Source organism: Scaptodrosophila lebanonensis, unplaced genomic scaffold (assembly GCF_003285725.1).
Source record: "Scaptodrosophila lebanonensis strain 11010-0011.00,11010-0021.00 unplaced genomic scaffold, SlebRS2 tig00000131-arrow-arrow-pilon, whole genome shotgun sequence".
Taxonomy (NCBI): Eukaryota; Metazoa; Arthropoda; class Insecta; order Diptera; family Drosophilidae; genus Scaptodrosophila; species Scaptodrosophila lebanonensis.
Genome location: NW_022060584.1, coordinates 129,157 through 144,977, shown reverse-complemented (window position 1 = coordinate 144,977; position 15,821 = coordinate 129,157). Strand labels below are relative to the sequence as shown.

The following is a 15,821-nucleotide window of genomic DNA, read 5'->3' as shown; positions in this document are numbered from 1 at the left end:
TCATGCTGCGTTTTTCATTTGTTTTCCTCCTTTTTTGACGAAAATGTCGCTGCGGCTGTGTGTTTGTGATTTCATTTGGTTTATTTACTTTACGCCCACACCTCAATTATTCAGTTTTTATTTGCATGTTTTGCAACGGGACAGCTTTTTTGCTTTTTTAATGCTTAAATATGTACACACATACATATAAATATATACACACATATGTGTGTATATACATATACTTATATATATCAGCGCTATATCAGCCCAATGCTCAACCCAGCAGTGTCGCGAACGATGGCGCAAAAAGCTTCAACTTTATTATAACGTTCTGTTGTTGTCTTTTTTTTTATTTTTTTATGGGCTATGGTTTAAGAGCATGTGTGTGACTGACTGTGTGTGTGTGTGAGAGTGTGTGTGTGTTACGCCCTTTTTTCGGACAGTGCATTTTTAATATAATTTTTACAGCCGGCGCGGCTCAGCCCTCTCTTGCACTTACACAGACCACCAACCCAGTGAAATTTTTTCACATTTTCCATTTTAATTTTATTTTTTCGTTTTTGAATGTTTTACGCTTCCAGTTTTTTCTGATGCCAACCAAACACCCCCCCACCCACCATTTGCAACTATGTTTGCAGGGGGCGTGCCTGGCTCGACGGTCGACTCTGGGGGTTGGTTGCCGCTGCCTCTGCCGCCCATTGGCAACTGTCCGGTTTGCAGGTGGTTCGCATCATATGCGAAATGTTCGCGGCGCGCTTTGTTTTTATTTTTTAATTTCTTTTGCGGAATATTGTGGTGGGGGTGCGGGGAAGGGGCAACGTAATAAGCAGCCAGCGTTGTCAGGCGACACATGTGTTGGTTGGGTGGGTGTGGGTTGGGTCGAATGGACGGATGGCTTGCAGTAAATATTTTTGCCTTATAAGCAAAAAATAATAATTTTAATGAATTTTTATTTGTGCGTCTGTGTTTGCGGGCCAGTGTTTTTTTAATTAATTAAAAATATATTAAAAATTGCATAATATTTTAATTAAAAGTGGGGCGGTCGCAGATAAATCATTCAACTAACCAGCTTATGGCGTTCAAACAAACATTTCAACTTATGAGTTCCGATTAAAATTGTATTAACAACATCTGCATGTTATACTTAGTTATGTATTCAATAAGTAAGTTACATTAAACGATTAACATTAGCTGTATTTAATAATAAGCAGAAGAAATCCCAATCACAATGCCACTTTAAGCAGTTAATCATATAAATTCATTTCTATGCAAAAAATTAAATAAACACACGAGCTACTTTAGTCATAAATAGCTTACATAATATGTGCCTGCTTGAATATGCATCATAGCTACTTGGCTGCTCTTTTTGTGCGAATACGACTATTTACTAAACGAGTACTACTAGTATGTATATGAATAAATGGAAAGCCACGCCACCGCTCCACTTAATCACTTGGTCACGAACTAATCGACGAACATTTATGAAATTTCTAGACCATGCCTACAATATTCGAAAAGATCAAACATATTACAATTATTAAAACATAAAAGTTTTTCTAATAGGAGTCCCACAATGTGAGTTCGTTCGTTCAAAAGGCACTCAGTTCGACCATCATGACAGAAGCATCATTTAAAAATGTCAAAGTTATCATAAAATTTAATATTTCTCCAACCTAGGACAGATCTTAACAAGAGGGAACGCTACAGTCGAGCAATACTGACAGGGAAATACTAATAACTTTTCCCAGAATTAACCGATTTGGATGAAATTTGAAACAAAACGTCGTATATAGATTACATGTCCAAAGTTTAGTTGATGTAGCTTTTGAAATGTGGACAGTATTGACAGTATTCTGTAGCGGGGAGAGAGGAAGGGATAATAGAAAACATTAAATAAACTCGTATAGACTTAGGGACTAGGAGCGTCTGCATACCAAGTGCGCGCAGCCGTTTCCAGGCGTTCAGCCAGACAGACGGACATGTCTAGATCGATTTTTCTCGTCATGCTGATCAAGAATAAATAAATACTATATACTTTATGGGGTCGGAGATGCTTACAAAATTTGCACAAAACTAATATACTCTTTTTACCTTGCGGGTACTCTATACCCTAAAATTAAATATGTACAAAAATTTTGAATTTTTGCTCATTTCATTTTTTGGAATCTATTTAAAAAAAATTATTATTAATTTATTCTAAAGAAATATGATTTAATGATTTTAAATATTCTTTAAGTCAATTTTTTATTATTTGTAAACCAATTGTATTTTAAATATTTAAAATGTAAATGAATCTTTTTGAATAGCGTATTTTTTAAAATTATTAATATAAAGCAAGAAAATAAAAAGAGTTTAAATAATAGACAAAGTATATATATATATTCGCGAGTTGTATTTTTAATTAAACGATGTTTTATTTAACAAATTTAAATAAAAGTACATACAAATAATTAACAATTAATAATTTAAAAAATTATTTATGCAATTGAAATATAAGCTATTGTTTTACAAAGTTTTTGCATCACCTAATAGCACCTGAACAATTTTTATAGTTTTTAGTCAGCATTTCGCGCACGATTCACTTGTCAGAGAGATCGGCCGAATGCATTATACATTTAAGGACTCGGACTGTTCTGTGTGTTCCAAAAGTCGCTTTCGGAGATAATTTCGATATGGACTTTGTTCAAAAGTTCCAAACGAATGTAAGCTTTTAATTGTATTATAGTAACTCATGACCCCCCGATGTGTTATCACCTTTTAGCACTGCTTGGTATTAAAAAGTAGGGTTGCTCCTCACTGGGACAGAAGAATTTTTGAAAGGGTTTTCGGAACTTGCGAGGCTTCTGGTCATCTGGCGAGAGCATGCTGTTCCAGAGCATGTTGGCCAACACCGCGTGTCCACGCTGGCTGAAGTGGAAACAGTCGTGGCCAAAGTAACGGAAATCTGTCTGACCATCTAGCGTTCTGGGAAGTGTGATGTTTGCAATCATCGGATGGGCAATGATGGCGAAATCCTCTCGCTGAAATTCAGGCAAAGCTGCCACGTCCAGCTCGATTTGTTGCCAACGCTGTATGAGCTTCGAGAGCTGTTGGCGCTTTGCTTCGCTCAGACGATCACTGGCCAGACAGGCGCAGGCTATGCGATGCACCACAAAGCATTGGAGAGGCAATGGAGACATGGTCTGAATGGGTTTTATTAGATTGGGCACCACCACCAGATTGATCAGCAAACGCGGCACATTATCGCGCAGGAGTGTAAAGGCGCGGTGAAGATCCCTAGCATGTCGATCTAGCATCACATTCACATCATCCCAGTGGCAAAGATCCGAGCACAAATCATTGTTACCGACAAAAACGGTGAGTAGTTTCCAATGCCGGTCCATATCTACGTGAGGATCGCGACGCAGCAAGTCGATGAACACGCGTGCTTGAAAGGGCAGATCGTGAGACATGATCATGGGCTCGGCTATATTCAAACGCGCCATATTGTGATTCACCACCAGACTATTGTCCACGGCATAGCCATAGAGGTTTGGGTTGTAGACCTTCAGTATGTTGGGCAGCGTTAGAAATTGGCGCCAGTTTCCTAGACCCCCACCCGAGAAGGTCATGCCGCGGAATTCGTTGATCATGTCGAGCGCAGTGTTGGACATAATGCCATTGCCAGCGGACAGCGAGTCGCCGAACGCGGCTATAATGTCTATATCACCCGGCCGCAGTCGATGTACCGATATGGGTGGCTTGGACGAGCGCGAATTGTTGAGCGGGCAGGGAAAGGGCACTTCTCTGGAGATCCGTGCCTGCATTTTACCCTCCCGATTGTTGCGCGTACTCAGCGAATTTATATTTTGCTGAGCCAGGCCTAGTGTGAGGCGTCGTGTGCCGAGAAACAGCTGACGTAACTCCCGATCGAAATCGGTGTATTGCAGGCCCCCATTAATCGCCCGACGCGGATCATAACGTTGCAGCTGGACGCCAATGCTCGCCAGCAGCTGATGAGAACGATTCTGGCGCCGCACACGACGATGGGCAGCCTCAGCTGGTGGCTCAACGCTCCAGAGTAGCAACGATAGCAAAACTATATAGTAACATGATTTGAACATAATTTAAATTATTTTCACGAGCTTCGCTCCACACACACTGACTTCTTAACGCCTTCTCGTTCGGCACGCAAATGCGATGTTGTCTTAAATGCCGCTATAAGCAAACCTTATTCCTCAACTACAAGTACAGACAGCATCAGCTTATAGTACGTACGAGTATAATGTACTCGTATAGTATGGTAGTAGCATAGCCTCTAGAGACGACATGAACAACACTCGTTCGCACTCATTTCTTCCATCATTAAATACAAAACAAAACAAAATAAAAACACATTTAAAGCTCACAGCCGAAATACAGAACTTGACTTAAAAGTGTTGACCGAGACATTAAATATCATAATGACAAAGCGCCAGACAAACAGCAGCAACAACAACAACAACAACGGCAACCACAGAATGCGTCGGTACCCCAAATTCAAAGTGCGTTGGGTTCAAAGATATTGGCATACTCGCATACATACACACATACATAAATAGTATAGTATGTGCGAGTAAAACAAGATTTTATAAACAAAAAATAATTACCTTGTGGCCACCTCAACAGCACAAGCTTTGATGCTACATTACTCGTATATTCGTATATTCGTAGTATAATAAAACGAAATATTTGAGTAAAAAACACTATTAATAATATAGAGCTGCTGTGACATAACACTAAGCTAACTGGGTAACAATCTCTGGGACAGGGACGTAGAACACTAGCTGGAGGAAGTGATTTCAGGTTCTCTTATTTTGTAATCGCCTTAAAAAAGAGGGGCTTATCAATTCGTCAGTAAATTTTTTCTATTTTTCGATCTATAGTATATTGTCATTTAGGTAGAAAATGTAAATCCCAGACTTGACAGACTACACAATCTTTGATTAGTCGTTTTCTTTTTTCGTCAAAGTAATTTAAACAACATAGGTTTTAGTTAATACTAATTATTTTGTGAAGCATGAATAAATTGATATTTGTAGTACTACTATACAAAGATACTTAGGGATAGTTAGTTCTTGTCGTCTTCAGTTTTAGTAGTGAATTTCTGATATTATCAATAGTTAGTGTCCATCCAAGTGACATTGTCGCCGTCAGTTTTGTGACCAAACTTGAAAAGTTAATAGCTTACACTATGTTTTGACTGGAAATATATTTACATACATATGTTGGATCGAAATCGAACCGTTCAGTCTCAATTGTTAGGGAATTCTCTAGGGAATGTCTCTGAGTAGGTCAAGAGATGTGCATGTTGGTTTCCAAATTTCACAGATGTGTAAATTGGTATGATAAGAACCCTATAGATACATAGTTATAATGAAGTTCTTATAGTTGAAAAAGTAAGGCCTTTCCATGTATAATAAATATATATATTTTCTTTCCAAGTGTTCTTAATAATTCCATACTTGTAGCTTAAGGCCTCGGAGCTATAGCTTGTTCTTACTGTTCGTATGTCGAATTCACATCGCATAGGAACATTTCATAAATAAATAAATAAATTCCATACCTGACAAGATTTCTAAATTGAATTTTATTTCCCAGGGGTAAAATTGTAAGCCTTAATCTAATGTAATGGAGCACAAGTAGTGTAGATTCATCTTTGAATAAACTCTCTATAAAGTTTCTATTGTTTCTACACAATTTATTGGCGAACCACATTCAATTCATTCTGATGTAATTTAATTCAAATTTGATTCTGTTTATTTCACAAAATTGTAAAGATTCCATTACTTAGTAAATGGACATACTTGAGGGACATACTTATAGATGAACTACTTTTATGAAAATACAAGACATTTAAAGCCAATGTAGACAGTTTATTGAGAAAAATAATTCAGTTGCCAGAGATTTCAATCGGTAGGAACGACCTTCTCGTAAATCAGACCTCAGCACGCCTCTGCCTCTGCCCCATGCCGGGGCATATCTGCACAAATGTTAAGCTACCTGTTCCAGCTGCTCATTGTGGCTTAAAGACAGTTGTCACGCACGAGATTGAATCGAAACAACATATAACAACAACCTTTGCTCGTAATTGCTCGTAAGCCAATTTTGAATCATGGATGGTTGTTATTTATTTATAACTTGATTAGATTATGCGGTAGAACTTCAAAATAAGACGCTTAGACGTTTTTAACAGTTACTTTATTGAATAGCGACAGTGAGCAATTTTTCGTTATTAGCCGGTCACTTGAAATCCAAACAACTTATGCCTTCTCATGGAATTTTTTCATAACAATTTCTTGTTTTGATACAGTTAAGAGGGTCTTGCATTCTTGTTGTTTTGATCTTGAGGTTGGTTATTGACCGAAAAGAGCAAATGAAACGAAAATTAAAAATATTTAAATGCAAAATATTTAAATGAAATGAAGTCTAACTATAAATAAATGTTGCAGTTGCTGACTCATGTGATGTGTTGTGTGGCTGCCTCGTAAGTGCCTTGCCGTTGCGAGACGTGACGAGTTTTTAAGGCGTGTTGTCAATGTTTTTAATCTTTTTGGTTTTTTTTTTTTCTTTTGTAGATGGGCTCTAAGTGCGCCGAAGGCTATGCGATTGGGGCGTGCTTAACAGGTTTAGGTACTTCCGCTTGCAGTTCATCATTGCGGATTCTCAGAAACGGCTGCTGCTCGCTGGGGCAGCTGAAGTACTTGAGTGGTTTTTTCAAGTCCTTGGTTCTGCTCAGATCGGGCGCGCCGAGCATGCTGTTCCACAGCAGATTGGCGAGCACGGCATGGCCGAGTTGGCTAAAATGTGCGCAGTCATTGGAGAAGTAACGCAAGTCTGTCTTGCCATCCGATTCCCTTCTGAAGAGCGAGTTGAAATTTTGAAATATATTGTGCGGCATTATGGCGAAGTCGTCGCCTCGAAATTCTGGAGCATTAGCCATTTCGATTTGCATGTGGTGCCAACGTTTGATCCCCTCCAGATACTGTGGCCGGTAGTTGAGGCCAATGCAGGAGGTGTGATACATGCGTTGGCACATCTGAGGGGAACCACGCATCCGTTGCTCCAATTCGGTAATATCGGGCATCAGGATGAGATTGATTAGCAGTCGGGGCACATTATCGCGAAGCAGCGCGAACGTGCGATGCAAATGCTTTGCTTGTTCGCGCAAAAACAGCTCCATATCATCCCAGAGACACTGATGCATCAAAACGTCATTGAGGCCCACATAGATCGTCAATAATTTCCAGTGCCTGGCCATATCCACGTTCACATCTCGCTGCATTCGGTCGATCAGCACCTGCGCCTGAAAGGGCAGATCCCTGACAATCAGCATGGGTTCGGCGATATTAAGACGCGCTAATTGCTCCTCGGCCACCAGACTGTGGGACACGGTGTAGCCATAGAGCTTTGGATTGTACAGTTTCAGTATGTTGGGCAGAGTGAGGGATGTGCGCCAAGTTTCGATGCCACCGCCCGAGAAGGTCAGACCACGAAATTCATAAATTGTGGACAATGGAGTGGTGGACAAGATGCCGTTTCCTGCCGATATGGAGTCCCCGAAAGCTGCAATCACATCTATGTCGCCCGGACGCAGCTGGCTAATGTCTGTCGGCGGTTGGGCGGAGCGAGTGTGATTCAAATTGCAGGGAAATGGCGCGTGTCGCGGCACCGAACGCTGTATTTTTCCCTGCCAGGCATTGCTCGCTTTCAGCCAGCCCATCCGAGTCATTATCCAGAGCAGCGCCGCTTTGCGCACATAAAGCATTAAATTGCGCATACTGTCCAAATTGGTGTAGTACATGAGTCCATTGCGACTGGCGGAGGCACTGAATTGGGTGCGTTGATAGCCTTCACGTTCCAGCAGCTTCGGCGTGCGATTTGGCAGCCAGAGCTGTGGACTGGCAGAGACAAGGCAGAGCAGGACAATCGCGTAAAGGCTGCGTATACTGAGTTTTCTCATGCTTGGTCTTAAACGCGGCGACTGTTTGTTTAATTATGCTCCGCTCTCGTATTTTCGCTTCGCTTTTAAAAACTTATCCAGCAACCCCAATATAAATGGGATCAGATGGGGTTTTTTAGGCTTTCACGGAATCTCTGCAGGTTTAATGACTTCCAAATGGGTAGAGCGTGACTCTTAATTGACAGCAGATGTTTGCAATTAAATTGCAGAAACATTGCTTAGGAAATGTGTTAATTATCATGGAAAGCAAATAAAATTAAAATATCAAATTTTAATAAGCTTTTATGAATTGCAATTATTGTATACTCTATGCATATAAAATGTTTATTTTGTTCCTCACTAAGAGACATTCCTGTTCCCGATTTTGATGAAACTTTTGATTATAATGAGGCATTATACAGAATGCATAAATGAAACAAAATTTGTCAAGGATATTTATGCACGTAAGAAAGTTGTTATGCTTACAGGAGGTTGTGTACCGATCGCTGCTGTGACAGCTGTACAATATATTGAGGACTATATAGTGACGTATTCACGTACATACACCCACAGCACAAAAGCTATTAAATAAGGTATTAAATAACTTCTTATTGTAATATATACGCAATAAGGTACAGCTTAGTTAAACAAATAAACAGTTTCTGCTTTTGGGAATATGCAGTCATTCAACCGAGGTTCTTCATTGTTCGCAAACTTTATGTTAGTCTTAAGCTAATTAAACGTCAGTAAACATTTTTGATTTTAAATATAGACTACACAATAATATAAGGGTAATATGGGTCACTGTAAATGAATCACGGATGTTTTCAAGCACAACTTTTAAAGTGGCCTGCAACATTCTATTCACTTGCGGCAGAGCAAGCAACTGTTTCGGTAATTGTTAGGTAGAAAACATATTATTTTTAAATCTCAAATAGTTGTACTAAGAATAATGTGCTTTTAATACAAAGTTAAAAATAGTCTCTTATTATCGCTTCAAGTATATACGATTAACCGAATGCAGCTTAAAGTTTTATGACAACTTGGCTCGTGTTGCCCTTTAATATTAAATCACTAAATATATTAATCACTAACTATCACATGAAGTCGTTACCCTTTACAATGTAAGCCATGCATATTTTAATTATCTTTATATTCTAGCACTCGGCTGGTTTGGCTAAGTTACACTTGCCCTATTAATTGCGATTAATATTCATTTCTCGTTTCAGCAGGTTGATTGACTGATATGTGATCTTTTATATAAAAAATAGAATGTAGTTTTATTTGCATTCGAAACTAGAATTCTACCCACAACATTTTTGCAGTTCAAGGCTGAGTGCACTTTTCGACACTCCATATTTTTTGCAAAGAAACTCCAAGAAATTGTGGTCACATTTCAACTCTGAACTACTAATTGGCATTGGCATAATTGATATTTTAGAAATCAATAATAACTTGAAGAAACAAATAGGGCTTTCATAATTTTTTAGTTTTGTTAATAATCTAAATTGAGCTGTAAATTTATAAATGCGTTTAGTTATTTGCTCAATGCTAACCAATTCTGAATTTAATTCAATATTATCTCTGTAGATTGAATAAATAAATAAAGGACTCTACCGAAAAGAACCTGCATATTTTGTTGTGCTTTAAAACACTTTTATTCATTTTTTATTATAATCTTCATAATCGTCATTTCGACGTAACCCAATAGACTAACTTTGCTTATAGACATAATACTATTAAAATAATTTAAACCTGTCAATTACTTTACTTCTTAGTCTTTAAACATAGCTGAAATAGAGAATTTATTAAGGTGAGGTCTATCAACAATTTCAATAATAGTTCCACCATTATCGTGACTTTTCTTTGGAAAGTTAAGCAATACAATAATTCTATACCTTCCTGCAGGTTTTTGTGGCTTTTATCTTTAGCAACATATTGGCAATTTTTGCTTCTCACAAAGCTAGACCTAGTTGGCAGTTCTTAAATTGGGGAAAAATAGTTATTATTGACATTATGTGATTCTTAAATAATGGAAAAAGGCGTTTCTTTTGGCACTCTTTCAAACTCTTTTTTCAAATACTTGTTTTGCCATTTGCTGAGTTTATTTTTTTTTATTTTTCAGAAATTTAGGCAATTATAAAAGCTATCAAATAAATTGCAGCCAATTCACTCCAGAAGCCAGCTGTAAAAAATTGCTGTTAGAGACTAAAAATTGTTGTTGAGCGTTAGAATTCGATTCAAAAACATTTATCGTTCAAATACGGCGACTGACTTGCAAGCTAATATAATGTATCTTTATTTCCATTTATAACAGGAATTGTTATCTAAAATTTCATTGGTAGTGAAGTCGAGCGCAATTGTGTTTTAGTTCAAGGCTGTGCATATCTATGGTAGCCCCAACCAATGCTAGTCACATTCCGGCAACAGAATTGCACTCCAAATTAGGCTCAATTAAATAAACGCACTAAAGCTGTGGCGTTGTCTTCTTTGCAATGTTTATCAATCAGTAGGAGAGTTTCAAATTTAATAGGAACATTCGCAGCAACATTGTTGCGACAGCATACGAGTTTGTTAATAGCAACATTGTTGCGCCAACATGTGATCGTTACTGAGAGCTTTTGCCAAAAAGCTTTTGCAAATGTTTATGCTACATGCTACGCTCACTTATGGCTTACACAGGTTTCGGGTGCTAATTAGCGCAATTAGCAAGAGAGTGTTGCTATGCCAACTTAAAGAAAGGCAAATAACGTATTTTAGACTTCACAGCTGATATACGTTGTTAGCTAACGAGTGTTTGAAATACCGTCTAAAGCATGTAAAGTAAATCGTCTAAGTCTTTTTTGACTATCAATTGTTGCTACATATTTCGAGAGTTAAGAGTTAGATTTGTGTAGCTTTTAAGAGAAGTGGATCAGCAAAGCGCGACTCAAAAAGCTTAAGAAATGTGTTTGTTTATAAAGCTCTGTTGGAGTGTTGCCATATCAGAAAAATGTGACTAAATGATTTATAAGATTATGCCACAAGTGTATAAATTAGGAAAACAAAAATGCTATGCTAATACTTGGTTTAAAGAGTAAAGAAAATATATATTTCTTTCGACTATTAATAGTATCTGAATGAGAATTAAAAACGCTTTTAAAAAGATGAAGAAAGCTTAAGCAAAAATCGTGAGGATTTAGATTATTAAGAAATGAATAAATATTCCACTTTAAAATCAAATTTTTGATCAACCTATTATTTTGGATAAAACTTTGGCAACTTAGGAGACTCGCCAGCAAAGTTTAAGAAAGTAGACACCGACTAAGATAAAATTTTTTAATAACCGATAATTTCGAGCAACCTTAGAATGCTTACGAATGTTTAAATACAAATTGCAAAAACCAGAAAATGTTTATTTTTTTCTTTGTGATTTTTAACAAAGCACTTTACTTTAATACGCTTTAAATTCATAAAAATCTAACGTTACAATTTGTTCTACGCTTTTTTCAAACAACGATCCCAGTTGTTGCCAGTTTTGGTTTTCTTCAGCTGATGACATTACGACTTTCGAAAATCATACCAATCATGATGGAAAAGTTAATACATAGTAAGCACAACTAATTGGCGACTTAAATGCCCTCGTAACCTTGAACCATAAAAGCCACCAAATAAATTTGGAAAGAAGAAAAAAAAAATCGACATAAAAACGCCAAACTATGCAGCGCGAATGACTGTTCAAATGTTTAACAATATTCGTAGATAACTGTTAAAGTTAAGGCACGCAAATTGTTGTCTCTTTGCTTATTTGCCAACGCTTTAATTGCCTACATACAAGTATATATATTTTAATTGCAGCTAAGCGCGATTTATCAAATGCAGCGTGTAATGACAAAAAACAGAAATGTAAATTGTCGGGCTTGTAAAAAGAACGTGCACACAACTACTATAGTATATAGAGTCGATGTGTCAGATAAGCATAAAAATTGCTCAGTATAACTAATTTGACAAACAATAAAGGCAATGCGACGCACAAATAACATTAACAATAACAATGCGTCGGCATTTATTTATATATTTTTCTTTTTCAAAGGCAGCCACTGAAACTGCAGCCAATTGAACGAATGAAACCCATAAATTATTACAAAATCTCTTAACCTCCAGCAGTCAGTCGTCCGTCGGTCGGTCGGCTTGCTTGCTTGCAATTGCCAGAGAGGTGTAGAGGGCTTGCATTTTTCATTTGTTCATAATTTTTATGCGTAATTTTCAACAATTAAAAAAGGGCCCTAAATGAAATTGCTGCTGAAGAGCGCGTTGCTCTGTGCTGGTTGTGGGAAAGAGGGGGGACGGAGCAGGTGGCGAGTGCGAGCAGCGCATTGCACAACAGACAAGGCAGCCAACAAACGGGCAGTAGGACGGTCCCATGGACAGACAGACAAACTTTGCGACATTTTGGTCGGCGTTTAAGTTTAAATTAAACGACGACGACGGGTTAAACGTTGCCATTTGGGATGGGACTGGCCAATCGGCCGATCAATAAACGAACACACGCATTATACATAAATATTGACAGGTGGGTTAGTTCGCAGCACCAGCACCAGCAGCAGCGCCAGCGACAGCGACAGCAGCGTTCAACACACCCTAAGTGGGTTAATTTGTCTCTCTCTCATGCCCGCTCTTTTGTCTGTCTCTCCGATATTCATACACCGAGCCACCGAGCCAAGCGCTTGCGCAGTCGGCTTCGACGACTTCTTCAAGGTCGTCTTTGCTGCCGCCGCGGCTATTGTAAAAGAAAGCGCTATGCGCTGGCCTTGAACACGAAAATGTGTTAAACAACAACAACAACAACAAAGACAACAACAACAACAAATACAACATGCGAGCAGTAGAAGCTGAGTAGGAAAGATGCTGCGCATGCGCATCAGAAATGAATGCAGAAAACGCTGCCTCTGTCTTTGCCACATTAACTAAAAGTTTAAGTGGCTGCTCTCTTTTTGTAGTTTTATTTTAATGTATGCTTGTTTTGTTTTGCATAGAAATTAATGCACACACACACACGCACGCACACACAAAGAAACAAAGCGTGCGCAATAGTTGCGCTGCTCATAAACTTTGACTGCTTGAGAAACACACGAGCTGACTCTTAGCTGGCAAGCAAAATAAGTTTCGGACCAATTTATTTTGCGAAACTTGTGAAACGTTTCCAGCGCAGCATCAGTGTGAGGGAAGAAAAAACAGCAACAGGTTGTGAAAAAGGTTTAAAATAATATTTATCTGCAAATAGGTCAGCTGGCAAGCAAATAAAACACTGACGATAAGGTGGAAGCCACAATATGTACAAAGAAATTCCACGGAAAGAGTTCGTCACTTGAACGTTTCTGAAAACTCGCATACTTGCCAGTAATGTGGAGAAACTAGCTAAGATGTTATTTCTAAATATATACTTGTACATATGTACTTATGTTAAAATGATTATAAAAATCTATTTAAAATATATAGATGTTACTAAGTAGTAGTGCAGTGTTGAGCACTTGTGGATTCATACATATTTACATGTATTAATGTTTATATGAATAAACAGTAATGAACATAATTCGAACTGGTCAACATCATTTACCTTTCGAGCAAATAAAAGTGTGTAATAAACACTTTTCCACATTTTTAAAATTTGACGTTAATACTTATAAAATATTTAACATTTAGTTTAAAGAACCTTAGCTTAAATGTGCTTTAAATAAGTTTACTCTGTACTAATTAGTTTTTATTATACCCTGTACCCGTAGGGTAAAAAGGGTATATTAGGTTTGTGCAATGTATGTAACATGCAGAAGGAAGCATCTCCGACCCCATAAAGTATATATATTCTGAATCGGCATTACGAGAGAAATCGATGTAGACATGTCCGTCCGTCCGTCTGTCCGTCTGGATGAACGCAAGGATCTCAAAAACTATAAAAGCTGGAATAACCAAAGTTGGCATCCAGATTCTCCTAGGTCCGAGAAAGGATGAGTTTATTTTATGTTTTGGAAGATGTGCAATTTGCTCATTCAGTTGGCCAACCATATGCAGCGGACTCGCAAAGTGGAGCGGACAGAGAGCCGGCAACAGTGATGTTCAGCGAGGCTGAAACAGAGCCGGACACACTGAACTGGTGTGTTTATGAATGGTGTTGCTGGATATAGGCCCCATTTTAAAGCTACAGTCGCTGTACCGCTGCCGCGCCATCTCGTGTGTTTGGGACACTCACTCAATAATCTACTTTCTTAGTATTCTATAGAAGAAACGCTTTTCACAATGAACGTAAATACCAGCTATTTCTCTATAAATAGCCACATTATTGGCAGAGAACATCCATCAAATTTGTTTTCGGTTTAATGAACTCTATCCCATTAGCACTCTGTAGACTTAACTTTGTGCTCCATTAAACTTTTAGTTGCGCTGGGCCAAGTAAAATGATAATTTATTTAATAAAGGCAAAGTTCTGTAAACGTAACTCGTGTGTTCAGCCATTTCCTCAAATCTTTGAGCCCAGTGCCAAAGATTAAGCAATTGTATGAGAGCGAGAACTCAAAATATTTTGATATTACATCATCGAATGCGTGTGCCAGCCATTGAGCCTAATTGAAACGAAGCTGAATCGCTTATACATTTGCATGCCGGTAAGTATGATAATTAGATGGAATATAATTATGAAGTGGCCCGCCACAGCTGGGGCATCGCTTTAGTTGGCAATGTAGAATTATACGACAAATTGTAAGCAGAATAAACTTAGAGACGAAAATGATTTGCATGATAATAGAAATAGTATTTGAAATAAATTGTGAGTAGCGATCACGGGTTGGCGTTACTTTGATTGTTTGCAACACAAGGCGGGTATTAATAAAGAAATGTCGATATATCATCAGCCACGAATAAGCAATTTGTTGCTCATCAAATATTAACTTTAGACAGATTGAAGTGTTGAGGGAAATTACGCCCATGAGTTGCTACTTTCGTAAAAATCTTTAGCCATTGCTAGATAATTAAATGACACTTTTGAATGTGTGCTCTGGGCTCCATTATTAAGCTATTTAAGTTAATTGAGTTATTAGCACATAACATCATATATAGTACTTATTTATACGAATATAATTTGATTCGATATCCCTGTCATTATATAGTCTTTTAGAAATCCCAAAACGCTGCTTAACCGCATGTAATGGGCTTTTATCTAGATGACACTCACCATGGAATAATGATTGTTAGTTGTCGCGCATGTACTTGTTAGATTTATAATTCACATACCTGCAAAGAATAATAAAAAAAAGTTGCTTTTAATTGTATGGTAATAATATGCGATTCGAAAATACAAAGTATTAAACAAGATTTCCAACTACCTTAATAAAGTGTTAACGATTGTTAAAATCGTTTAAAATGATAAATGAAAGTATAGATACATTAAACAATAAACGATTGTCTTCATAAGAAAAACACGATCGTTTAAGCTTTATAAAACAATAATGAAGAGTTTAATTGTTTTATAACACAATTTTTTGGATCTAATTTCGATATTAGCTTTAGACCTTAGCGATATATGCTGTCGGACAGCCAAGCGGCACTTGATCCTAATAAACACACATTTAGGGTAACTGCAACGAAGACGAGCTGGCAAGGACGAAATCGGTATGCCGCTGTACTCCGCTTCTGACGCGCAACCACGAATACAGAAGGACACTGGGAGATCTGTGTGTTCGAGCAAGGAGTACCTAGTTAGCTCTGAAGATTTAGGTCACGACAATGGCCCTCTTCGGGGTTAAAGGTGGGGGCGAGCACCATTGCTGCAGTCATCTCGACAACGTAAAATATCGGACCTAATTTTATAATCGAAAATATCTAAAGATCCAGGAATTTATAACTAGTT

General features: G+C 37.9%; 2 protein-coding genes across 2 annotated transcripts in view; both read right to left on the bottom strand.

Moving 5' to 3' along the window:
- LOC115628988 (neuroguidin) overlaps positions 1-15,821 on the bottom strand; it is a 64,923-nt gene that overhangs the window by 21,293 nt on the left and 27,809 nt on the right. The gene's annotated exons all lie outside the window — the stretch shown is intronic.
- On the bottom strand, positions 2,614-4,085 carry LOC115629040 (phospholipase B1, membrane-associated). Its single transcript, XM_030525343.1, has one exon. It carries the CDS (start codon positions 4,083-4,085, stop codon positions 2,733-2,735), a length of 1,353 nt encoding a protein of 450 aa, XP_030381203.1. The 3' UTR covers positions 2,614-2,732.

What these genes read in the sequence shown, in the direction of transcription:
- LOC115629040 (XM_030525343.1), bottom strand. Translation starts at nt 4,085, where the DNA reads ATGTTCAAATCATGTTACTATATAGTTTTGCTATCGTTGCTACTCTGG.